Source organism: Callithrix jacchus, chromosome 17, assembly GCF_049354715.1.
Source record: "Callithrix jacchus isolate 240 chromosome 17, calJac240_pri, whole genome shotgun sequence".
Lineage (NCBI taxonomy): Eukaryota > Metazoa > Chordata > Mammalia > Primates > Cebidae > Callithrix > Callithrix jacchus.
In genome coordinates, this window is record NC_133518.1 from 29,637,604 (window position 1) to 29,664,451 (window position 26,848).

Consider the following 26,848-nt stretch of genomic DNA (forward strand, 5'->3'; position numbering starts at 1 on the left):
TATGTAATTTTAAATTTTACACAAGGGAACACTTTAGAAATTTGTGTGTACCCTGGAAATCCCCTTATAGGAAGCATATATACAGTATGATGCCACTTCAATATGCTATGTGCATATATAAAAAAGGAAGAATATGGCTGGATATACACCAAAATATTAACAGTGATGAAACAGTTTCACCTAAGTAATGAAACTATAAGTGATTTTATATTTTAATTTCTTTATACTCTTCAATATGTCCTAAAAGTTTACAATAAACATATTTTGGAGAGGTTTTCTCCCTCTAGTTATAAAATTTGCACATAAAAACCTTAAGTCAGCCCTTTAGCCACTTGTGTAACCTTTTCCACCCTTCCTCCCTTCTCCATTTATCTGCAAAGAATAAATGCAGGCCTCACTTACACCACCACTACTCCCTCTGCTGCAAAAAGGAACAAGCAAGTTAGTCATCTACAGGGGAGGATTTGTGAGAGGGATCCAATCAGGTGTCAGAAAAAATTTCTCAGGTCCTTTTAGTCATATGAATATTCAATAATGTAGAAAAGTAAGATCACAGAACCAAAACCTTGTCCTTTCTGACCTTTGCCCCTAGGATTAATGTATAAACACACACCCCTTTATGGATTTTCTTTATAATTCCCTAATCTTAACTTCTTAAAAAGTATTTTTTGAACATCACATTACTGCATAAATTTCTCAGACTCTCATTATTATCTTTACCATTTTTACCAAATCTAAGTATGCTTTTTTACATTACAGGCAGAGTTCTTGCCTTGCATGGTCCTAATATACATAAATTTCAATTACCATGGTTTATACCAAGGTTTAGTTAATTACCAGTCCCCCATAACATGGTTCAAATTTCAGTTTTCATGCTTGACTGCGAGGAATTACATAAAGGACAAATTTCATTGTCTGTTGGTGACGGTCACTGGACAGCAAACAGCCAAGACTGCAATGTGTTGCCTCTCTTACAGTGATAAACCTCAAAAAACTTTTCACAAATATGAATAATCCAAACAGGGGGCTGGTCAACAGAGATGAAGTGCAGCAAAGAAACGAAAAGTGATAATGTTAGAAGTGAAATTTGAATCCAACATATATGAAGTTATAGAAGAAAATGCTGACTGTGGCAAGGCTGACAGGGTTTGTGAGCCTCTGGATACTCAGCCAGAGGAACTTATCAACATCAGTGAGGACACTGGTTATGATAGAAAGAATGGCAATGTCCCTGAGGAAGTGACTCCAGGAAAATACTTCACATTAAAGAAACTCTAGGAGATATTTCATGACATTAAAAGTGCAAAGGATAAAATGTTGAAAGTCACCAAGTCATAGAAAAGACACAGAGAGGTACTGCTTAAACTACTACTGATAAGCTTTTTACAAAGAAATGAAATACTTTAATTCTCAATGTCCCTAGTGTTTTAAGTTATACTACAGTAAATAGCTATAGTAAAATTTACTAAAACAGTAAAATTTACTATTTTATTTCCCTATACTTTTGTAATTGACAGGAGTTTTCAGTGTTTTAACAAAAAAATTTTAAAGATCACAAAACAATTGTAATTTTCCCACTATTAAAACTGCTTTGTGGCCGGGCGCGGTGGCTCAAGCCTGTAATCCCAGCACTTTGGGAGGCCGAAGCAGGTGGATCTCAAGGTCAAGAGATCGAGACCATCCTGGTCAACATGGTGAAACCGCGTCTCTACTAAAAATACAAAAAATTAGCTCTGGGCATGGTGGCACATGCCTGTAACCCCAGCTACTCAGGAGGCTGAGGCAGGAGAATTGCGGTGAGCCGAGATTGCGCCATTGCACTCCAGCCTGGGTAACTAGAGCAAAACTCCGTCTCAAAAAAAAAAAAAAAACTGCTTTGTGCAGTTTCAGCTTGCATGATTATTTTGTCGTTTTACTTATCCTGCATAGCAAGGACTGCCTGCATTTCTACAAATAAACTAATCTATACTCAAAAAATATATTTTAAAAGAAGTTTCCTATTTTCTTAGCAAAAAATGTTCAATTCTGTGACACAAGAGGTTACTGAAGAAACTGAATTATTGCCCCATATTTCCCTCTACCTTGGCTATGAACTTGCCTATACAGCAATTGTCACAGCTTTTACAATTCAGGACAAAGTAAAAAGGCTCCCACTAGTAAAAGCAAAGTTCCTCTCCCTCAAAACCTGCAATTTATTTACTCCCACTTCACACACAGTTGTAAAGTTTGATAACTATATTTCAAGATTAGAAAAACCACACTAATAAGAAATAAGAAACTTAGTCACATCAATGCAGAGACAAAATCCAGCATCGCAAGACAGAAAAATCTACCATATCTATTTACATAAAGTTCTTAAAAAGACAAATGCCTAAAGACTTAAGGTAGATATCCCTCAACTGCCCTGAGTGCATCATAATAAAGTAATATTCATAAAGATATATTTTAAATATCAAGAAAAAAATATTAAGGAAAAAACTAAACCATGTATAGCAAATTCTTTAAGAACAGGGCAAGAAGCCAGGTGTGGTGGCGCGTGCCTGTAGTCCCAGCTACTAGCAAGGCTGAGGTGGAAGGATTGCTTGAGCCCAGTTCTGGGCTGTAATGCGCTATGCTGGTCGGGTGTCCTCACTAAGTTCGGCATCAAGATGGTGACCTCCAGGGAAGGGGGGACCACCAAGTTGCCTAAGGAGGGGTAAACTGGCCCAGGTCAGAAACAGAGTGGGTCAAAACTCCCATGCTGATCAGTAGTGGGATCACTCCTGTGAATAGCCACTGCACTCCAGCCTGGGCAACATAGCAAGACCCACACTCTATTTAAAAAAATAAAAGGAAAAAAAAAAAGAATAGGGCAAGAAGATCTAGCAGATGCTGGAAAAGTGGAGCTAGAAATGTTATGGGATTTTCTTGGATCCTACATAATCACTTAGCAACAAGATAGCAAAGACATTTACCACATAATTTGTGGTAAATGACAAGTTATCCCAAGAACCCCAAAATACAAGGTGGTGGGGACAAAATACCACAGCCACAAGCCCTACTGCTATAGCACCTATGTGAGAAGCAAACCAGCCTCATTAAAGGACCTAAAAACAGGAGAATTTCCAAGACCGAAGAAGTACTAAGGTACAGCAGCCAATTACAGAACCACAGCATGCTAGGAGGAGGTTTGCCCATGCCAATAGTACACAAATGGCAGGGAACCAAGGTAAGATATAATGGGGCCAGAGGAGTTTAACCCCCATGAACCCTTGACACTAACCAGCCAGAGATCCTTTCCAGGACGAGCCTGCTATGAAGAGCCACTGCTGGGAGATGAATCAAAATTAACAGGACAGAAAAAAGAAACAGATTAACCTGGGACACAAGGACAGAATCAGGAATCCTTAGAAAAAAGCTGCCATAATTTTTTAACCGAAAAGGGAGTTGTATAAAGTTACAAACTTTATCTTAACTAGCTTCCTTCTAAAAGTTGAGGAAAACTAAATTCACATAAAAAGAAAACAAAGTATAGAAGTTAAATACCATACAAAGCTACTAAAAGCACAAAGAAGGGAGGCCAGGCCCCTGTAACTAAAGCCTGTAATCCCAGCACTTTGGGAGCAAGACAGAGGTGGAGGAGTTCCAGACCAGACCAGCCTGGGCAACATAAGAGAAGAGAAACCCTGTCTCTATAAAAAATACAAAAAGCAAGCCAGGCATGGTGGCTCACGCCTGTGATCTCAGCACTTTGGGAGGCCAAGGTGGGTGGATCACCTGAGGTCAGGAGTTCGAGACCAGCCTGGCCATCATGGTGAAACCCTGTCTCTACTAAAAACACAAAACTAGTTGGGTGTGGTGGCGCACGCCTGTGATCCCAGCTACATGGGAGGCTGAGGCAGGAGAATTGCTTGAACCTGGGAGGCAAAGGTTGCACTGAGCTGAGATCACACCATTGCACTCCAGCCTGGGCAACAAGAACAAAACTTTGTCTCGGTGTGGGGGGGAAGGTGGCGTGCTGGCACTTGCCTATGGTCCTAGCTACAGGGGTGAGAGCAGTCCAGGAGGTTGAGGCCACAGGGGACATAATCACGCCACTGCACCCCAGCCTGGGTAGAGTGAGACGCTGTCTCAAAAAAATAAAAACTAAAAATAAAGAACAGAATGATGTCTCTATGAGAGTAAGCCAGAAACACATCCTCAGATCAAAACTAGAATGTACTATTTCTATAGGAGCTAAATGATATTTTAAAATTACATAAGGCAAGAGAAAACATGAATCAAAATTAGACAATGAACTCAGAATGACCAACCCTAAGACATACTCCAACAAAATTACTGGATTAAAAAAAAAAAAAAAAAAAAAAAAAAAAAAAAAAACCTTTGGGTATTTTAAACTACAAGCACAAATAACTTTTTAGGCTAAGATGGGGGTATTACTTGAGCCCAGGAATTGAAGACTAGCGTGGGCAATGTAGCAAGACCCTATCTCTTAAAAAAAAAAAATTTTTTTTTTTTTTTTTTTTTTTGAGACGGAGTTTTGCTCTTGCTACCCAGGCTGGAGTGCAATCAGCTGACTGCAACCTCCGCCTCATGGGTTCAGGCAATTCTCCTGCCTCAGCCTCCCGAGTGGCTGGGATTACAGGCATGCGCCACCGTGCCCAGCTAATTTTTTGTATTTTTGGTAGAGACAGGGTTTCACCATGTTGACTGGGATGGTTTCGATCTCTTGACCTCGTGATCCACCCGCCTTGGCCTCCCAAAGTGCTGGGATCACAGGCTTGAGCCACCGCACCTGGCCAAAAAAAAATTTTAATCAAAAAAAAAAGGAATGTTGATCAACTTTACTGAGTTTTTTCATAAGAGGCCATCATCTCACATATAACACTGAATAGAGTTGGAACTTAAACTAAAGCGTTAAATTAAAAAGTAAGACTCTGTAGTTCTGTTATCTTACTATGTACTTGTTCTACCCTATCCTTTTTTATTTTTAAAATTTTTAACCTAAAGAAAAACTGAAAGTTTGGTACCATAAACACCACTCTCTATATCAATGATCAGTAACATTTTGCTATATTTGCTTTATTTCCATCTACACAAACTTTTTCTGCCTGAACTACTTAAAAATAAACCATATACCTTTCACTCCCCCAAAAACTTTTCAGCCTGCATCTCCTACAAATGGGGACATTCTCCTACATAATTACAATATCATTATCACATCAAAGAAAGTTAACACTGACAATTACCTACACATAAATTTCCCAAATTGTCACAAACAATGTGTTTATGGTTTTTAAAAAAATTCCATAACCTAACACACACAGTCATATACTGTCTCCTTTAACTATTCACTTCCTCACCTTTCTATAGTCTTTTATGGCATTGATTTTTTTTAAATGCTCAAACCAGCTTTCTGAAGAATGTCCCACATTGGATCTCTTTGTTGTGTCATGATCAGATTCTGGACAAGAAATTTACATTGGTAATGTTACCATGCCGTCTCTTGATGCGATACAATGGCAAGGACACAATGTCATTTTGTTCCATTACCAGTGATACTGAGTTTGGTTAACATGCCAGTGTGCTTTAAAAAAAGAAAAAGAAAAAGAAAAAAACATCAGATTCAAATCTTCTCTCTACTCAAAACCTTATAGTGACTTCCCTTAGAATAATGTTCAATAAAGCTCAAAATATTTTCCAAGATAAGACCCTGGCCTACTCTTTAGCCTAAACTGCTCTTCTAAAATTCTTTATCCTTCCAGGGTGGTATGCTGTCCTCTCTGGCTAAGAAAATCCCCAAAACATGAACGAATCATCTCCAACTTGCGAAGGGAAGCCAGGCATCTTTGAAATGACAATGTATCTTTTAAAATTCCACTAGTCCAATGACACAGCTATCACTGTCACCGTTATTACTCATATTGAGTTACACAGTTTCAGAAAAGGTTTTCCCTAAGGGAAAGGGATTCCCAGAGTGTCTCAGAAAACTTTCCATAGAACAGAAAGACATCCCAAGGCTTCAAGGGAAGAAACAGAGGTGAGCCCAGCTAAAATTCCTCAGAAATAGACATGCTATATTTTTATATAACTCACCAAGTATGTCATTTCTCTATGCATTCTGTGAAGAGTTGAGTAAGAATCCTAGAAAAGTTGTAGCGACTTCCTATTCCTACTATTATGAATGGACAAGTGCAATCTCTTAATATTTTAGTCAGCAAAACATTTAAAAACCAACTGAAGGCTGAGCACCATGGCTCACACCTGTTAATCTCAGCACTTTGGGAGGCTGAAGCAGGAGGATCACTTGAGGCCAGGAGTTTGAGACAAGCCTGAGCAATGTGGCAAAACCCCATCTCTACTAAAAATAGAAAAATTAGCCAGGCTTGGTAGCACACGTCTGTAATCCCAGCTATTCTGAAGGATGAGGCACTAGAATCACTTGAACCTAGGAGGCAGAGGCTGCAATAAGCCAAGATCGTGCCACTGCACTCCAGCCTGGGCCGCAACAGAGGGAGACTCTGTCTTAAAACAAAAAACAAAACAAAACAAAAAAAACTATGTGTAAGTAGTACATGAGTCTTCAAAGTTTGTCTAAATAAGTCTCTTTCTATATACAGGTTAAGCATCCTTAATCCAAAACTGAAACATTCTGAGCACTGATATGGTACTCAAAGGAAATGCTCACTGGTGTATTTTGGATTTTTGGATTAGTGGCACTCAAATAGTAAGTATAATACAAATACTCCAAAATCCAAAATCTGAAATACTTCTGATAAAAAATTCTAGGTATTGGGAGGCGGAGGCGGGTGGATCACGAGGTCCAGACATCGAGACCATCCTGGTCAACATGGTGAAACCCCGTCTCTACTAAAGATACAAAAAATTAGCTGGGCATGGTGGCACGTGCCTGTAATCCCAGCTACTCAGGAGGCTGAGGCAGGAGAATTGCCTGAACCCAGGAGGTGGAGGTTGCGGTGAGCCGAGATTGCGCCATTGCACTCCAGCCTAGGTAACAAGAGCGAAACTCCGTCTCAAAAAAAAAAATTCTAGATAAACCTGACAGTGATACAGTTGTTCATTTTATGTAAAAAATGTATAAATGCCTTTAGAAAACTGTGTTTATACCTGAGAAAAGTTGCAAGACATACCCCGGTGCAATAATGCACAATACTGGATCTACATTTGATCATAAAAACAATACTTACCAATCATCAATGGTTTCATTTTGCCTAAATTATGATCACTGACTTTTGTTCCATTTGTCTTATCACAAATGTGGCTTATCTACACATTTGTAGATATTAAACAATATAAACAAAAATTTCAATCACTTAATTCATCTGAGTTCATTTTCACTACCTCCTTTAATCTGAGTACATGACACATAGGAGTCTATAGGAACGCCTTCAATAAATCACTATGTTTAAGTTTTCAATGTTTGATAGGTTTGGGAAATGCCAAATCTCTGACAAAAATGTTGTCTCAGCTTTTCACTGTTCTTGGTTAATAACTTCATACACTGAGAAAACTCTTTTCCCTAATGAGATTTCAAGCTAGTAGATATTCATTAAAGACTAGTATTTAGTTTCTACATGTTATGTGGGACGACCCACCATCAATCTCTATGTTGTTTCCAATTCAATTACTTTTCCTCCTTAACAGAACCAATTTGTACCTCTGACTGCAACTTCATCTTCTTTTGCTAACCAAACACATCTCTTAGTTTTTCAAAGTAATCCAAACTCTTTTCTACCCTATCTAGAAGGGGCCAATAGCTCCTTTCAAGTTCATGTGAGCACCCTCCCAGAATATAATGAACAGCTGAAAGTACTGTCTAAATCAATGAATTAAAAAGCAATTTTACTTTAACTTAGATACCAGTTCTAGCACCCACTTAAGACAGCCAGGAGAGAGTGGGACATCGGCTTCTGAGCGTTAACCTTTGCTGCACTAACGACGAAAAAGAATTAAATGTGGGTGATGTTGAGAAAGGCAAAAGGATTTTTATTCAGAAGTGTTCCCAATGGCACACCGTGGAAAAGGGAAGCAAGCACAAGACTGGGCCTAATTTCCATGGTATCTTTGGGCGGAAGACAGGTCAGGCCTCTGGATTCACTTACACTGAAGCCAATAAGAACAAAGGCATCATCTAGGGAGAGGATATACTGATGGAATATTTGGAGAATCCCAAGAAGTATATCCCTGGAATAAAAATGATCTTTGTTGGCATTAAGAAGAAGGGAGAAAGGGAAGACTTAATAGCTTACCTCAAAAAAGCTACTAATGAGTAATAATTGGCCACTGCCTTATTTATTACAAAACAAATGTCTCATGACTTTTTTATGTGTACCATACTTTAATAGATCTCATACACCAGAATTTACATCATGAATGACAGAATATTTTGTTGGGCAGTCCTGATTTAAAACTAAGACTGGCTTGTGGTTAAATGAATATGTTCAGTTTTTGGATTTTAATAGTAATTCCAATTTAGTAAATTCTATCACTGTTTACCCCTTCTAAAGATATGATTAGACTTCATGAGTAATGTTAAACTTTTCGCAAAGATGGTGAGTGCCATCTTAAAACTTACTGGAGATTGATTTTATATTTAGATTTATATAACTGGTTATGTGAACATATTTAAATATGGGGGAAATTCCTTCACTGTCTCAGAACCAAGCAAGATTCACCTGTGTTTTGTGTTCATTTGCCTCTTCAAGGCAAGGCTTGAAGACAAATGGGTAGCAATGGCTATTTTATAATTTTGGCCTTAACTATGCAATCTAATTAGAATTCCCTGTATTCAAAATGGTTCCTTTTACTTACTGAAAGGCATTTTGTGTGGTTTATGTATAATATCAAAAATTATTTAACTCTTCACACATTTTATAGATGATCTATAAGGTCACATGCTTTTAAAATAGTAACCAATTAAACTTCACTCTTGGATTCTTTACAATCTAAGTCAAACTAAGTTATAATTCAGGATTGTCTTTAAACAGCCATTCAGAGACAAAACTGTACAACTGCTGTGTATTTGTGATTGGGAATGGTGCTTCTGCCAACTTAAAAGGATTAAAGTAGAGGAGATATACACAAATTTAAAAATGATGTGTGATCATAAGATGTAAGACAATTAAAAAGAAAACCACACACACACACACACACACACAAAGACAGCCAGACCCCCATACACATACCCTAGCCAGGAAATTGGGTTGATGAATTCCATCTCCTCAGATAAACTGAATACAGTTTTATTGTATGTAATCTACACATTGTGAACACTAGGGGTAAGAAAATAGAACAATTCTCTATTATCTTTTTCCTCTAAGTTGAGAGGAAATTGAAAGTTGGTCCAGGGCCACAATTTCTAATCTGATTTTTTAACCTTTGAAATCAACACCTGTTTTCTCCTTAAGTTTCAATTATCCTAAGATTTGTCTTTCCAGAAAATTGAGGCAGTATTATTTTGTTGACGCAATAAACTATGTGTATGTGACCAGTTCTCAAATAACTAAGAACAGCTGACACTGCTGACTAAAATGAAAGTATACTGTTCTTTCCGTTGTGCCTTTTTCTTTTTTCTTAGGCAAAGTCTCACCCTGTTTCCCAGGCTGGAGTGCAGTGGCACAGTCTCGGCTCACTGCAACCTCCATCTCCCAAGTTCAAGAGATTCTCCTGCCTCAGCCTCCTGAGTAGCTGGGATTACAGCTAACTTGTATTTTTAGTAGAGAAAGAGTTTCATCATGTTGGCCAGGATGGTCTCGAACTCCTCACTACAACTGATCCAACCACCGTGGCCTTCCAAAGTGCTGGGATTACAGGTGCTAGCCACCACATCAGGCCTGCCTCATGATATTTAAATCCCTAAAATTTTTATTATAGCTAGTTTTCCTATTAAATAACAAGCAGGAGCAAACTGAGGAACAAGGTTATCTTTGGATAGGCTTAAATAAGTATTAATCCAGCCCTAATCAACCTGTTATGTTGCCACAATTTTTAAAAAGGGTAAACATTCAGTAAAAACTGTTGTCAAACAATTAAAATATTGGAAGGCAAAGTTCTGAACTGTGTTCAGTCTGATTAGTTCTGCTCTATTAAAACTCCTTGGGTTTTTTCTTTTTTATTTTTGAGACGGAGTTTTGCTGTTGCCCAGGCTGGAGTGCAATGGCACAATCTCGGCTCACCACAACCTCTGCCCTCCCAGGTTCAAGCAATTCTCCTGCCTTAGCCTCCCAAGTAGCTGGGATTACAGGCATGCACAACCACACCCAGCTAATTTTGTACTTTACTTAGTAGAGACAGAATTTCTCCATGTTGGTCAGGCTGGTCTCAAACTCCCAACCTCAAGGGATCTACCCACCTTGACCTTCCAAAATGCTGGGACTACAGGCACGAGCCACTACGCCCAGTCAATGCCTCAGATTTTTTCTTACATTCATCTTTAGTTGGCCTGACTCATTCTGCATTCCTGTTGTGATTGAGATCTACTATTTTAACAAAAATTATTTTTGAAAGTGATTTCAAGAGTGTGCATATATGTAGCCTGTTTGCATGAAGAACCAAAGGTATTTTGCAAAGAAGCAAAGAAATGAAAATACAGATGTATACCCAAACTCTGACTTGTTCTCATCAGTTCATCTTTCCATACTATCAGTGTACTAAAGATGACCTTAAAATAGAAGACACTTTTTATGAAGAGATGAAAGATAATCGAAGGGTTATATTTTTCTAAACATACTGAATTTGTGAACAGTCTCAATTTTAATTATCATGATTACTATTCCTAAAATATTTTTAAGACATTTATGCATTTTTTTTCCTTAAGAAATAAATTAGGCTGGGCGCGGTGGCTCAAGCCTGTAATCCCAGCACTTTGGGAGGCCGAGGCGGGTGGATCACGAGGTCAAGAGATCGAGACCATCCTGGTCAACATGGTGAAACCCCGTCTCTACTAAAAATACAAAAAATTAGCTGGGCATGGTGGCACATGCCTGTAATCCCAGCTACTCAGGAGGCTGAGGCAGGAGAATTGCCTGAACCCAGGAGGCGGAGCTTGCGGCGAGATCGTGCCATTGCACTCCAGCCTGGGTAACAAGAGCTTTTTTGAAACTCCGTCTCAAAAAAGAAAGAAAAAGAAAGAAAGAAAGAAAAGAAAGAAGGAAAGAAAGAAGGAAAGAAAGAAGGAAAGAAGGAAAGAAAGAAAAGAAAGAAAGAAAAGAAAGAAAAGAAAGAAAAGAAAGAAAAGAAAGAAAGAAAGAAAGAAAGAAAGAAAGAAAGAAAGAAAGAAAGAAAGAAAGAAAGAAGTTAGATCAGGTGCAGTGACTCATGGCTGTAATCCCAGCACTTCGGAAGGCTGAGGCGGGTGGATCACTTGAACTCAAGAGTTCGAGACCAGCCTGGGCAATACGGTGAAATCCCATCTCTACTAAAAACACAAAAATTAGCCAGGCATGGTGGTATGTGCCTATAGCCCCAGCTACTCAGGAGCCTGAGGCATGAGAATGGCTTGAACCCAAGAGGCAGATGTTGCAGTGAGTTGAAAAAGTGCCACTGCACTCTAGCGTGGGTGACAGAGTGAGTGAGACTCCATCTCAAAAAAAAAGAAAAAGAAAAAAAATTAAACTTCAAGTAATATAGTGTCACAATTTCACAAGTATTTAGTATGTAGTAGTATGTGGTCCATTTTTCAAGATGTTACTATTTTATATTTCATAAACCCAGTCTCTTTTCTACATTCGACCCTTTCTATTATACAGCGTAAATGAATTACACCATTGGAAATAATGAATAAAACCTGAAAAAACTATTTACAAACTTGGTAAAATACTACTAATAATGAGAATGAATCAAGCATGTATTCCGACTTTCCAGTATGAACTCTACCAGAGTAACCACATAGTTAGTGAAGGAACTTTTTAAGCAAACTGTTACCAGTTCATGACAAGAAAAAGAAAAAAAAGAGTACATAAGTTTTATATAAGCATCCATAAATGTGCATAACAAGTTGACAAAGTAATATTATTTCTGTTGCATCTATAATAAAAATTGGGGCTTTTAAAATATATTACATTTTAAATTTTCATTCGTCTAGAAATTGTATTTTACAAAAGTAGCAGCCTCAGTGAACTGGAAGTTTTTTTTTCAAATGGTCTTCATTGCAGATGTTTGAGAAGCACTGAACGGTGGCTATTAAAATCATTAGGTGAAAAGTTAATGAGAAACCTGATAATGATGGAACATCTGAATCCACCAGTGCAGCTTAACATACAAAAATAGACCACCAGACTTATGTAACTCTCTTACTGTGATACACCACATAAACATAAATGAAAGACTTATCACTGCTGAACTGGATAGGGACATGAGGGATCATTATACTCTTCACTGTACTTATGTATACATATGTTTTCCATATTTAACAGACTGCATCACTGGCCCTAATTCTTCACCATTCCCTGTATCCATGATTTTAGCACTTGAGTCTGCAGCATGTCCTATTATAGATAGAATATACTTATTCACCTTTGTCACTGGGCTAAAGCACAAGACTTGTTTTGGCCAATATAATGAGGGCAGAAGTCAAAGTATGTCAAGCCTTAAGCAGTCTTTTTTTTTTTTTTTTTGAGACAAGGTCTCACTCAGTCATCCAGGTTAGAGTGCAGTGATGCGACATCAGCTCAATGCAATCTCTGCTTCCCAGCCTCAAGCAATCCTCCCACCTCAGTTTCCCAGGTGACTGGGACCACCCAGCTGTGCACTACCATGCCTGGCTAAATTTCTATATTTTTAGTAGAGACAGGGTCTTGTCATGTTGCCCAGGCTAAACTCCTGAGCTCAAGTGAGCTAAAGCTAAAGAATCAGGGTAATGTTTATCATAAAGACAAACTCACAGAGATGACCATAATATAGCCATTTTGTACAACTTGGACTTACATTCTTATGCATTTCTGTTATATATTGCCAGGGAAAGCAGAATCAAAATATGTTATTAATATTTATTTATTGTGTATATTTATGGGGTACAATGTGATGTTTTGACAAAGTATGTTATTGATTCAGAATCTGCTATGGATGCTTTGATATTAGTTTTCGTTTTTGTTTTTTTTTTTTTAGATGGAGTTTTTTTGCTCATTGCCCAGGCTGGAGTGCAATGGCACAATCTCAGCTCACTACAATCTTCACCTACTGGGTTCAAGCAATTCTCCTGTCTCGGCCTCCCGAATAGCTGGGATTACAGGCACATACCACATGCCCAGCTAATTTTGTATTTTTAGCAGAAATGGGGTTTCTCCATGTTGGTCAGGCTGGTCTTGAACTCCCGACCTCAGGTGATTCACTTCAGGTGATCCACCTCAGGTGATTCTCCCCAGCCTCCCAAAGTGCTGGGATTACAGGCATGAGCCATCATGCCTGGCCTGATATTAGTTTTTTAAGTGTTACTTCAGTTGATGGTAGAAACATCTTCGGGAAGGCATGTAATGATACTAATTTTCAAAATTTTACTGGGGCATTTCAGTTAGCTGTTGCCACAACAATGCTGATTGACAATCACAAAATATAAGTGTCATACAAACATAAGCATTTTTTTTTGCTCATGAGTTAGTGGGTCAGCTGACATGGCTCAGCTCCACTTGGTCTTGTCCTTTTCCTGAGACTAGTGCACTCATGATGTTCTCATGGTGGCAGAAGCACAAGAGGCAAGTGGAAACACAAAGACTGCTTAAAGCAGGAGAGCCTGGTGGTTCACACCTGTAATCCCAGCACTTTGGGCGGCCAAGGCGGGCAGATCACCTGAACGAAGGTGGGAGTTCAAGATCAGCCTGACCAACATTAAGAAATCCTATCTCTACTAACAATATAAAAACAGCCGGGTGTGGTGGTACATGCTTGTAATCCCAGCTACTCGGGAGGCTAAAGCAGGAGAATTGCTTGAACCTGGGAGGCAGAGGTTGTGGTGAGCCAAGGTGAGATCATGCCATTGCACTCCAGCCTAGGCAACAAGAGAGAAACTCCATCTCAAAAAAAAAAAAACTTAAGTTTATTAGGTGAATGGAAAATTTATTTTAAAAAAGAAAAACCCTCAAACTACATACATACTTAAAGATCTATGCACTTCACTGCATGTACATTTTACCACAATAAAAACAAGCAAAAACAAAACACCTAAGAGTGAGTTATTTTTAATCATCTCTCTCCACAAACTGAAAGATAACTACCACAATGAGCAACTGTTATTCTCAGCCTTCAGGGGCACTGATGGACAAGCTCTGCCATCATGTCAATAAAAAGGCCAACAATTACCCAAATCTAAGAGCCAGTCTGTTAAAAAAACCACAAGTCAGATTAAATCTACCTTAGAAAAGATACAAAAATTATCTCAAAATGAAATGAAGACATAAATAAGAGCAAAAACTATAAAACTCTTAGAACATATTTACACAAATCTTAGAGATATGTATTGAATTAGGCAACAGTTTTTCAGATAACACCAAAAACAAAAGTGACAGAAGAAATAGATAAGCCTCAAAATTAAAGGCTGTGGTGCTTCAAAGAAAACCAGTAAGAAAGTAGAAAATGATAATCCACAGAATGGCAGAATCACAAATCATATTGATAAGACACCTATCTCTAACTTAAGAAAACTCTTGGGAGAACGATCCAAGATGGCCGATCACTAACATCCCGAGATTGCAGCTCTCAGTGAAGGCGCAGAGAACTAGAGGACGTCACACTTTCAGACAAATTCTGGTCGCTCACGGAGCAGAAGATCCCCCAGTGGAGGAAACATACGAGTGGCCAGCGCGACTCTCGTGGTCGGCACAGTGGTTCCGCCGGCACCTCGGCAAGGCAGTTCTCGGAGCAGAGTAAACAGGTTCGGAGGACCCCCAAGGGCCCCCAGCACGACACCAGAGCCCAGCGCAGCGGCTGTGACGGCACCTCGGCGCGGCAGCGCTTGGCGCAGAGTTAACCTGACCGGTTCCCCTTCTGACCTAGGTTTGGAGTCCTGGGAAGGCGGAGTCACCTACTACGGACACAAGAAGTAAGCCAGACAGGAGAATCCTGGGCAGAAAAGCACCATTAGTTTTAACGCCACTGCTCTGGCCCTGGGAACTAACAACCTGGACGTCCACTCAAGAGACCTAATCTGAAAGTTGGTAATTTCAAAGACGACAGGAGGATAAATTTACAATGACGGGAAGAAACCAGCGTAAAAAAGCTGAGAATACTCAAAGTCAGAACGCCTCTCCCTCTAAAGATGATCACAGTTCCACATCGACAATGGAACAAGGCTTGATGGAGAACGAGCGCATCCTGATGACAGAATCCCTCTTCAAGGAATGGATAATAACAAACTTCGGTGAGTTAAAAGACCACGTTGTAGCCCAACGTAAAGAAACTAGGAACTTTGAAAAAAGGTTTGATGAAATCCTATTGAGAATAGACAACTTAGAGAGGAGTATGAGTGAATTAATGGAACTGAAGAATACAATACAGGAACTCTGAGAAGTGTGCACAGGTTTAAACACTCGAATTGTTCAAGCAGAAGAAGGGATATCAGAGGTCAAAGTCCAACTTAATGAAATAAAACGTGAAAAAAAGATTAGAGAAAAAAGGATAAAAAGGAATGAGCAAAGTCTCCAAGAAATGTGGGACTATGTGAAAAGACCAAATTTACGTTTGATAGGTGTACCTGAATGCGACGGAGAGAATGAATCCAAGCTGGAAAATACCCTTCAGGATACTATTCAGGAAAATTTTCCTAAACTAGCAAAGCAGGTCAACATTTAACCCCAGGTAATACAGAGAACACCACAAAGATATTCCTCAAGAAGAGCAACCCCAAGGCACATAATCATTAGATTCACCAGGGTTGAAATGAAGGAGAAAATACTAAGGGCAGCCAGAGAGAAAGGTCATGTTACCCACAAAGGCAAGCCTATCAGACTTACAGCAGATCTCTCAGCAGAAACTCTACAAGCCAGAAGAGAGTGGGGGCCAATATTCAACATCCTCAAAGAACAGAACCTTCAGCCCAGAATTTCATATCCAGCCAAACTAAGCTTCACAACTAAAGGAAAAATAAAATCTTTTATGAACAAGCAAGAACTCAGAGATTTTATTACCACCAGGCCTGCTTTACAAGAGCTTCTGAAAGAAGCATTACACACAGAAAGAAACAACCAGTATTAGCCTTTCTAAAAATATACCAAAAAGTAAAGAGCACCAACATAAAGAAGAATTTACACCAACGAAGGGATAAAACAGCCAGTCAACATCAAATGGCAGTAACCCTAAATTTAAATTGACTAAATCCCCCAATCAAAAGACACAGCCAAAACCCAATGGCATGTTACATCCAGACCTGTTTCACATGCAAGGATACACAAAGACTCAAAACAAAGGGATGGAGAAAGATTTACCAACCAAATGGAGAGCAAAAATAAATAATAAATAAATAAAAAGCAGGAGTTGCAATTCTCGTATCGGAGAAAATAGATTTTAAAGCAACAAAGATATAGTGGTAAAAGGATCAATGCAACAACAAGAGCTAACGATCCTAACACCCAGATAGGAGACTTAGATTCAATGAGACAGAAAATTAATAAGGATATCAAGGACTCGAACTCAGATATGGAACAAGTAAACTTAATAAATATTTATAGAGCTCTCCACTTCAAATACACAAAATATACATTCTTGTCAATACCACATCACATCTACCCATAAGTTTAAATGAAACATTGATTGGCCACCCACCTCAGCCTCCCAAAGTGCCGGGATTATAGGCGTAAGCCACCGAGCCCAGCCTAATTTCCTCTCATTTATTATCTCTTTATATATAAATACCTATATCTACTTCTATCTATAGCCTACTATTTCTCTAGAAAAACCTGACATATACTGCTACACAGCAGACAGAAATAGAAAATGTGGCAGCTGCTTTGGAAAACAGTTTGACAGTTCACCAAAAGGTTAAACAGTCACTGTATGACCCAGAAATTCCAGTCCTAGGAATATACTCAAGAGAATGAAAACTTATGTCTAGATAAAAACTTACACAGAAATGTCCATGGAAGCATTATCCATAATATACAGAGTGAAAACAACCCAATATTCATCAACCAATCAGTGGATAATATAAGGTGGTATATATACAATGGAATATTAACAAGTAATAAAAAGGAATAAGGTACTTATTTATGCTACCAGATGAACCTTGAAACATTATGCTAAGTGAAAGTTGCCAAAAAAGACCATATATTTTAAGATTCTAGTCACAAAATGTCCAAAATAGTACTACGGTCTGAATGTTTGTGTCCCCCTAAAATTCATATGTTGAAACTCAATCACCAATGTGATATTATTAGGAGATGAGGTCTTCGGGAGATAGATAGAGCATGAGGGCAGAGCCCACATGGATGGGATTAGTGCCCTTATAAAACAGGCCCCAAGGGCTGGGCATGGTGACTCACACCCGTAATTCTAACACTTTGGGAGGCCAAGATGGGTGGATCGCCTGAGGTCAGGAGATTGTGACCAGGCTAGTCAACACAGCGAAACCCCATCCCTACTAAAAATGCAAAAATTAGCTGGGCATGGAGGCGCGTGCCTGTAATCCCAGCTATTTGGGAGGCTGAAGCAGGAGAATCGCTTGAATCCAGGAGGTGGAGGTTGCAGTGTGCCGAGGTGGCACCACTGTACTCTAGCCTGGGTGACAGAGCACAACTCCATTTCAAAAAAAAGAGGCCCCAAAGTGAGGACACAGCAGCAAGCACTTCTATGAACCAGAAACTGGGCCCGCAGCAGGCACTGAACCTGCAGGTGCCTTGATTTTGAACTTCTCAGCCTTCAGAATTGTGAGAAATTTCTGTTGTTCATAAGCCACTCAGTTTCTGGTATTTTGTTTTAGTGGCCCCAACAGACTGAGATAATTGGCAAATCTACAGACAGAAAACAAATTTGTGGTTGACTAGGACTGAAAAAGAGGGATGGCTGCAGGAAAATGGGGACCCTTGCTAAAGGGTACAGGATTTTTTTGCGGGGGGGATGAGAATTTTGTTTTTGAGACTGAGTTTCACTCAGCTGCCACCTCTGCCTCCCGGGTTCAAGTGATTCTCCTGCCTCAGCCTCCTGAGTAGCTGGGATTACAGGTATGCGCCACTGTGCCCAGCTAATTTTGTATTTTTAGTAAAGACAGGGTTTCTCCATGTTGATCAGGCTGGTCTTGAACTCCCGACCTCAGGTGATCCTCCTCAGCCTCCCGAAGTGCTAGGATTACAGGCGTGAGCCACTGCACCTGGCCTGAGAATGTTTCAAAACTGACTATACAAATGGGGGGTGATGGCTGTACAAATCTGTGAATACACTAAGAATCATGGGGTTGGACACTTTAAATAAGCAAAGTACATGGTATGTGAATTACATCTCAATAAAGCTGTTATAAAAATAATATATTTTTTAAGAAAAGTGGTAGAATCTAGACTGTGGACATGCATGAATGTTGACTAAAATTTCTTCTAAATAGCTTGCCAGATAATAAAGAGTATAATAAAGTTCTACTACTGCCAATAACATGAAAATAATGATGTATTTACAGGTACTTTTGGTCATCTAAAACTTACCAAATTAATCAGAGATTGTTGATCTAAAATTTGTCCAAAGCAGAATTTTAGAAATCTGGAGTCCTAAATTTACATTCATAATAGGACTCAGGAGAATTACTGAGACTCATTCTCCAAATTGCAAATGAAGTAGAAGTAAATTAAATTTACATGGACCACTGTAAGTTCTGGGATAAAATTACTGTTTTTCCAGTGCAAAGGGAAGTAACTAAACAGAAAACTTAACACATCCAGGCAACTTAAAGGTTTGAGAAACATCCCTTGCTAATGTTACAGCAGACTAGAGATTCTTTACCTTTCATCAGGTTCAGTGTTGTTGGGTCACCACTTTTAAAAAACAAGTAATTTATGAAACTCAATTTTCAAGAATTTTAGAATAATAAATACTCTTTATTATATAATTAACTCAGGAAAATAATACTAATGTATGCACATTAGACTTGAATTTTAGCCAAATTTTAAATACACAGCACTGGGATAAATCAGAGCCAAACTCAGAACAATATGTGCTCTATAACTGGAGTGACCATATGGTCCAGTCTGCCCAGGACTCTCCTGATGTACATCTGTTGTCCCAGTATCCCATCCAGCTTAACATTTGTCTCAGATTTTTCTTTTTAACAACATACTATGAATAACTGCATTAAAGTAAAATAGGATGGGCTTGTTAATCTTTCACCTTATATTTAATACCACCTTGAGCTATATAGCTTTGTCTAGTGTTGTGTGGTTTGCAAGTTAAAGGTGCCCCCTTTAACTTCTGATTCAGTCTGAATGCCAAATACTGATACCACATCTCTTTGACAAACTCAAGTACACTCGGACACAGGTAATTAAGGATAGCTAACTCTATCCAGTCTTGGGTAACGATAGGAGAACTATCTGAAGTTGCTGTTCCTGCCGACTACTCAGTGTACCTCCCAATTGTGTTACAGCCATTCCTCATCTTGCAAGATGCACAGAAGCCTCCAGGCCGTTATAAGATGAGTCAGAGGGAAATACAAGGTATTTGTGTAACACATGCAGGAAAGATGTTATGTGTCCCTGTGTATAATGTACAGAAGATAATAATCTGAACACTCTTGCTACAGGAGTTTCGCCATTTACTTATTGTATTGTGTAAATCTACAATTTTCTGTATGTCATATTTCATTTTGCAGCAATTCTAAATTTAAATTTTCCACACCTTCTTTTACGTTCATGTGCCCCAGTTTAGAGATCTTATTCCCTTTCACATTATAACAATCTTAATGAGTGTATAGACTTAACTACATAATCTCCTAGGTCCCCGAAACCATGAACCTGAAGCCATAGCAAGGGTCCACAAACAAGAAAACCAATTAACTGTTATGTTTTTACTATAGAAAAGGGATTTTTTCAACCGCTATCATTCTTGAGCAAATAAGGAAGCATCTCTGTTCCACAATTAGCATGAAAAATATAATATTCTACACAACCCAGAATTGCATATGCCATTCAAAGATTTAAAATTCTATGAAACAATTACATTTCTGTTGATACACAAAGTGCTTCAGAATTATGCATTAACCCTGTCGCCTTCGTTCATTTTAAGCATCTAAACAGTTTAGGTTAGAAAGAGGCATAAAAGCAAAGTTTAAGGCCAGAGCTGGGCACAGTGGCTCATACCTGTAATCCTAGCACTTTGGGAGGCTGAGGCAGGTGGATCACCTGAGCTCAGGAGTTCAAGACCAGCCTCAGCAACATGGCAAAAACCCCATCTCTACTAAAAATACAAAAGTTAGCCAGGCATGGTTACACACACCTTTAGTCCCAGCTACTCGGGAAGCTGAGTCAGGAGAATTGCTTGAGCTTGGGAGGCACAGGTTGCAATGAGGGGAGATCATGCACTGCACTCCAGTCTAGGCGACAGAGCAAGACTCTGTCTTAAAAAAAAAAAAAAAAAAAAACAGTTTAAGGCCAGGTGCAGTGGCTCATGCCTGTAATCCCAGCACTTTGGGAGGTCAAGGTGGGCTACTCACTTGAGGTCAGGAATTCGAAACCAGCCTGGTCAACATGGTAAAGCCCTGTCTCTACTAAAAATACAAAATTAGCCAGGTGGCATGGCACACAGCTACAATCCCAGCTACTCAGGTGGCTAAGGAAGTAGGATCACTTGAACCAGGGAGGTGGAGGTTGCCATGAGCTGAGATCATGCCACTGTACTCTAGCCTGGGCAACAGAACCAGACTCTATCTCAAAAAAAAAAGAAAAAAAGAAACTTGTACCACAACAGTAATTATTCTGGGCAGCAAATAATTATTTAAACAACATCCTTCGGAATGTAAATCATTAACCTTAAAAAAGTATCAGATACATTGTGTAAGTATAGGACAAGTCTATAATTTTTGTAAAAATTCTTAAAAGAGGGAATTATTTTCCTAAAGTGACAAGTTGGCCACGCCAAAGGCAATGTCATCTGAGATTCCTGGAGGAATTTCAAAACTTTCAAGTCTAAGCACATACGACACTAAAAACAATTCCTATTGCCTGCAGCAGCTTTTCCACTTTAAATGAGTATCCTAACGGAATAAAATCTGAAGAAAAAAAATCTAACTTTTATCTAAGAAAAAAATTTACTGGCTGGGCACAGTGGCTCACACCTGTAATCCCAGCACTTTGGGAGGCCAAGGCGAATGGATCAACAGGTCAGGGGTTCGAGACCAGCCTGACCAACATGGTAAAATCCCGTCTCTATTTAAAAAAAAAAAAGTACTAAGTTGTGACAAAAAGTGATCTAGTTGTTTAATTCTCCATGCATCCCAAATAAAAATCCCAGGTTATATTCCCATTCCATTCAAAATCTTAAATTTGGAAATTCCAAACTCAAAATTAACACTATGAAATGGCTGGGTGCGATGGCTCATGCCATCAGTTTGGAAGGCCAAGGTGGGCTACTCACCTGAGGTCAGGAGTTACAGCGACCAGCCTGGCCAACATGGTGAAACCCTGCCTCTACTAAAAATACAAAAATTACCCGGACGTGGTGGCACACGCCTGTAATCCCAGCTACTCGGGAGGCTGAGGTAAGAGAATCACTTGAACCTGGGAGGCAGAGGTTGCAATGAGCCGAGATCTCACCATTACACTCCGGCCTGGGCAACAGAGCAAGACTCTGTCTCAAAAAAAAAAATTATTAAATGTCATTAAAGATTTTGTATCACATGCAATCACTAAGGGAGTGTTTATAAAACATCTTTCATCCAAGTATCATATAACCTAGTCATAACTTCTCAATGAAGGTGATAGGACTTTACTCTAAGAGTCTCCCCCTTAGATGGAGGGAAAGGGCAGGAAACTTGACAAGTCACCCAAAGCACTACTCTGATAATGCTGGCTTAATAAAACTCAAAAAAGTTACTATGTTGGCTGGGCACAGTGGCTCATGCCTGCAATCCCAACACTTTGGGAGGCTGAGGCAGGCAGATCACAAGGTCAAGAAATCAAGACCACCCTGGTGAACATGGTGAAACCCTGTCTCTATCAAATATACAAAAATTAGCTGGGCATGGTGGTAGACGCCTGTCGTTCCAGCTACTTGGGAGGCTGAGGCAGGAGAATTGCTTGAACCTGGGAGGCAGAGGTTGCAGTAAGCCGAGATCTCACCACTGCACTCCAGGCTGGTGACAGATTGAGACTCTATCTCAAAGAAAAAAAAGTTACTATATCAAACACACCCTTGCCATAGTAAAAAGTTTTTAAAGAAAAGCTGATCACCAACTCTGTGAGGATGCAAAGGCATAAGAATAACACAATGGACTTTGGGAACTCGGGGAAAGAGTGGGAAGAGGGTAAGAAATAAAAGACTACAAGTTGGGTGCTGCGTATACTGCTCAGGTGATGGGTATACCAAAATCTCACAAATCACCACTAAAGACCTTACTCATATAACCAAATGACACCTGTTCCCCAATAACATAAGGAAATAAAAATTTAAATAAAGAAACAAAATGCTGGACAGGCACAGTGGCTCACTCCTCTAATCCTAGCACTTTGGGACGATGAAGAGGGACGACAGCTTGAGCCCAGGAGTTCCAGACCAGCCTGAGCAACGTAGCAAGACTTGTCTCTCAAAAAGTAAAAATTAGCAGGGTGGGGTGACCCATGCCTGTAGTCCCAGCTACTCAGGAGGCTAAAGAGGTCAAGGCAGCAATGAGCTGTGATCACACCACTGCACTCCAGTTTGGGTGACAGGGCAAGACCCTGCCTCAAAAAATATATATAAATTAAAAATTAAATAAAATACTATGTATAAAAAGTAATTAAAATAACCCAAATGCTTTTATGGCTTTTAGGTCCCTCTCTAGTTTCTATCATGCAAAAATGCCATTTTAGAAAATCCTGGTAACTGAAATGTACCAGAAAGAGGAATCAAAACCAGCTCTTGTCCAACTTTTAATTTATGAACTAGGATACACACAGCAAAGGCCCAATCAATGTACAAAGTAATCCTATATATAGCACTTACACTTTCCTCCCAAGGGAAAGGTGGTTCAGTTGTAGGCTATGGAAAATAAGACTCCTACTTATTTCCAGGTGGACCTCTTAGAAATATGCAAAATAAAGTAGGTGATATAAGGTATTTCCACATATGTAATATCTCTTTACTTAAAATGTTGAGATCAATGGCATGTCATCGTTTGTCATGATTTTTTTCTTCGAGAGTACATACAATAATCATAGACTTGATGAAGTATGTTAATTCTCCAGATGTTCCTCTTAAAAATGCTTCAATTCAGTCTACAACTGTTAACATAGTTTTTAAAATATTTAATTATGTTATAAAACATAAAGAACCTTGAAATAAAATTAATTCACCAAACTAATAAGATTATCTTTGTAATTCCAAGTCTAGCAAAACACACAAAAAAATATCAGTTATGGGGAAAAAAATCCTCTTATATACTCTGGAAACAGATCTTACACTTTCCTCTGCCACTTAGTTTTGTGAAAATACTCCTCTCAAATGCACTATGTAGTTTTCAAAACCCATAAGTCAGGTGAGTCCTTCTAATACCAGTTATTTCCTTTATCAGCATAAAGATGAATCCAATGAGTTGTAAATCTCAAAACCAGACAGAAAAATGCTTTGCAAGTCAACTAGTATATAGGAAAGAGCTGGACAAAGAGGTTTACATTTGCTCCTGAGGTCAGAAACAGAAGGTTTGTGTGTCTTCTTTAGTTTTATAAACCTCAGAAAGAGCTCCCGGACCTAAGCAACACTGGTGCCTTGGTTTAAGAGTTAAAATCAGCTACCTTATAATCTTGACTCATTTGTTCAACAAATACTTTTTGAAAGATTACTGGGTGCTAAGCAGCCATTCAAGAGGACCTCTAAGATGGGACCCTTGAGCACCTCCTTTTAAAAAGAATGTTAAAATTCTGCCTAAGTCACTACTCCCTGAGGTCGAGCACCAAATCCCACTCGAAGTATATATTCCCACCCACCCGAATGAAATTTAATTAAATTTTTTCCTAAAGCTAGGCCCTAAACAGCATATAGGCGGGGGTATATCTTGCTGAAGTAAATCGCAATTCAAAACTGCGCGGTTTCCCGCTGGCAAAACTGACTTAGCAAAGGTCGGAAAGAACTCCAGGCCAATGAAAATTTTAATACAGAAGTGAAAGCGAAGGTGCCCAATTCAGAAGCGGGACGAAAGAAAGAGGAAGGGTCTAAGAAAAAAGTGAGTTGGAGACGAGGATATGCGCAGAAGCGGCCAAACGCGCTCTCCTCGCTGGGTACGTCAAGGTGGCAACTTTTCCAGCATCCCGGAACTCCCGACTGTCCAGCCCTCGGGCGAACAGGCACGGCTCGCGTTCCGGAGGTGGGGGGGACCCCAAAGGCGGGGAAGAGAGTTATCCCGCAAACCAGCAAGCTACACAGGGACCGAGCTGGACGGGGGCGGGACCTGGACACATTCTTTCCCTCCGAGGATGGGGGAGGGGGAACGGAGTGCGCGACCCCGGGGCCACCAGCCCACACGCGAGCCTGCAGGGACATAGGGGGAGGGGGAAAACGGTGCAGCCCCGCGGGGCTAGTCTAGAACCGGCCTAACCGCCGCGGAGCCCAAGGCCGGCGGGGGGAATGGAGCGGGCCTCGCCGAGGGCAGGCGGGAAACAGGGTGGCGGGAAGACCAGAGGATCGCCCAGCTAGAACGCCGCACTGGAGGCCCCGAACCTGCCCTGCCTTCGGCGGGCCCCGGGATAGCCACAACAGGCCCCTAGCCTCCCAAAGGGACGGGCTGGGAGCCGAGGAAGCCCCCGCCCGACCCGCAGACACACAAGCCCGCTCGCCTCCCTACCCCCACCCTCGGGCCGCGCTCGCGGGCTCTTGCGCCCCACAGCTGCGCGGGGAAGGCAGGGGCCAGCGGGGCGGCCGCGGGGAGCCGATGCCCTCCCCGACGCCCGGACCTCGACCCGCAGACATAATCAACAAAGCACCGCCGCTCCCGAGGAGAAAAAATGCCACAGGCCCCGACCAGGGACTCTCCGACGCGTGGCTGCCCGGGCCGCAGGGCTGCGCGGACGGGCTGGGGGGAGGGGGTGGGGAAGGGCCCCGCTAGGTGGCTCCCGGGTCCGGGAGCCTCGCCTCCGCAGGGAAGCGGTGCGGCAGGGACCCCCACGCTGACCTTGGAGTCTCCGTTGCACAGAGCCATCGGGGCCAGGGCCGGGGCCGCGGCGGTGGCGGCGACAGTACGAGACGGGGCGGGAGGGTCCCGGAAGGGTCGGCGCCGCGGGCCGAGGCTGAGAGGGACGACTGGTCAAGGAGCAGCCAGCCACGGAGAGGAGCCAGCCGCCAGAGAAGCGCCGAAAGGAGCAGCAGCCACAGAGCGCGGGCCCCAGCGCAGCGGGAGAGGAGACCAGCAGCGCGCACGCTGCCCCCGCCTCTTGCTTCCGCCCCAGCCGGCCACTGGGAGGAGCCAGAGCCCGTTGAGCTTGGCAGCCGAGCCTCAGATACCCTCCGCAGCCGCCGCCAAACCGGCCGGCCCTCGAGAGGAGGGGCTCGCGGCGGCTGTCCCCGCCCTCCAGGCCCGCCCCCGCCGGCAAAGCCGGCCGGGTCTCCCGCGGCCCGCCCTTGGGAGGAGGGGCCCGCGACACCAGGCCCAGCCCCCGCCACGGAGGCCTGCCCGTGGAGAAGTAACACGGAGGCCGGCGCCCGCCTCCGTCCCGTCCGCCCTTGGGAGGAGGAGACCGCGCGGCGCCCATCGGCTCCGCCCCTCCCGCCTTCGCACCGAGGAGCCCGCCCCGGGAGGCGGGGCCTCCCGGCGCCGGCCCGGAGAAAAACCGAAGCCGCAGCCAAGCCAGTTTGCCGCTGGCCGATTTGCCTGCTGCCTGGGACGGCTACGGGAGGCTGGCGGCACCGAGGAGGCCTCCTGAGAGCTGGGCCCCTGGCGGAACTCTTAGCCGGTGGCGTGGCCTTAGGTTGTCGGACATGAGGGAGGCCAAGGCTGCTTTGGAAGGTTTCTTGGCCACATCTTAAGGACGTCATTGGAGGACCTGATCACTTAGGAACTTTAAAAGTTATACAGCTCCCCACAAAAAGTTCTACAGCAGGTGCAGTACTTCCAAAGAGAAGGGAGTTTGGGAGTGGACATCTGGTGAGCAGCTGGGTCAGGAAATTGGTCATGAAGCTCTGTTGGCACAGCGGTGTTTTTATTGGGATTGTCTGTGGGAAAGGGGCTGCAATCCCTCCACCTACCCCTTGGCAACCATCAAGATGAGGTGTTACCTTGAATTTGCTTACCTACAGGCCTAAATCGGTATTGGTGTATAAAGAATAATACTTGAGATGGCTTCCAGCTAACAAAGCCTTTCCACAAATATTATAATACAGCCAACATTTGCTGCGGTCATTCTTGTGTCAGACTCTAGTTAAGGTATTAAGGAGCCAGTGAGAAAACACTTTCGCTATCTTTAACCAATCCCGTGAAAGCAGTAAGGTAGGATTGATATTCTTATCCTTTTTACAAATGAGGAAATTGAAGCTCAGTAAGATAATGTGCCTCTCAGTATAGAAGGGAAGGGCTCCCCAAACTGGGAAGGAGTAGACAGTTTATTAGTAAAATATTTACAAAAACAAAAGACCCAAGGTCCTAGTGGGCCTGAGACTCAAGTATTTCTCTTACCTTTTTTTGAACTGAAAATGGAATTTTGAAATTTTCAAAGCCATGGATACTGGCCTCTCTAGGTTGGTCTGTATGCACAATCTTAACGAA

General features: G+C 41.4%; 1 protein-coding gene and 1 pseudogene across 1 annotated transcript in view; one reads left to right on the top strand and one right to left on the bottom strand.

The window, feature by feature from the left end:
* GMPS (guanine monophosphate synthase) overlaps positions 1-25,497 on the bottom strand; it is a 74,562-nt gene extending 49,065 nt beyond the window's left edge. The window contains exon 1 of the mRNA XM_002759465.7: positions 25,262-25,497. Within this exon, the coding sequence (XP_002759511.1) occupies positions 25,262-25,288 (27 nt within the window). The 5' untranslated portion in view covers positions 25,289-25,497. The remainder of the gene's footprint in view (positions 1-25,261) is intronic.
* On the top strand, positions 1,072-8,372 carry LOC108588808 (cytochrome c pseudogene; annotated as a pseudogene).
* Positions 25,498-26,848: the final 1,351 nt, after the last annotated feature.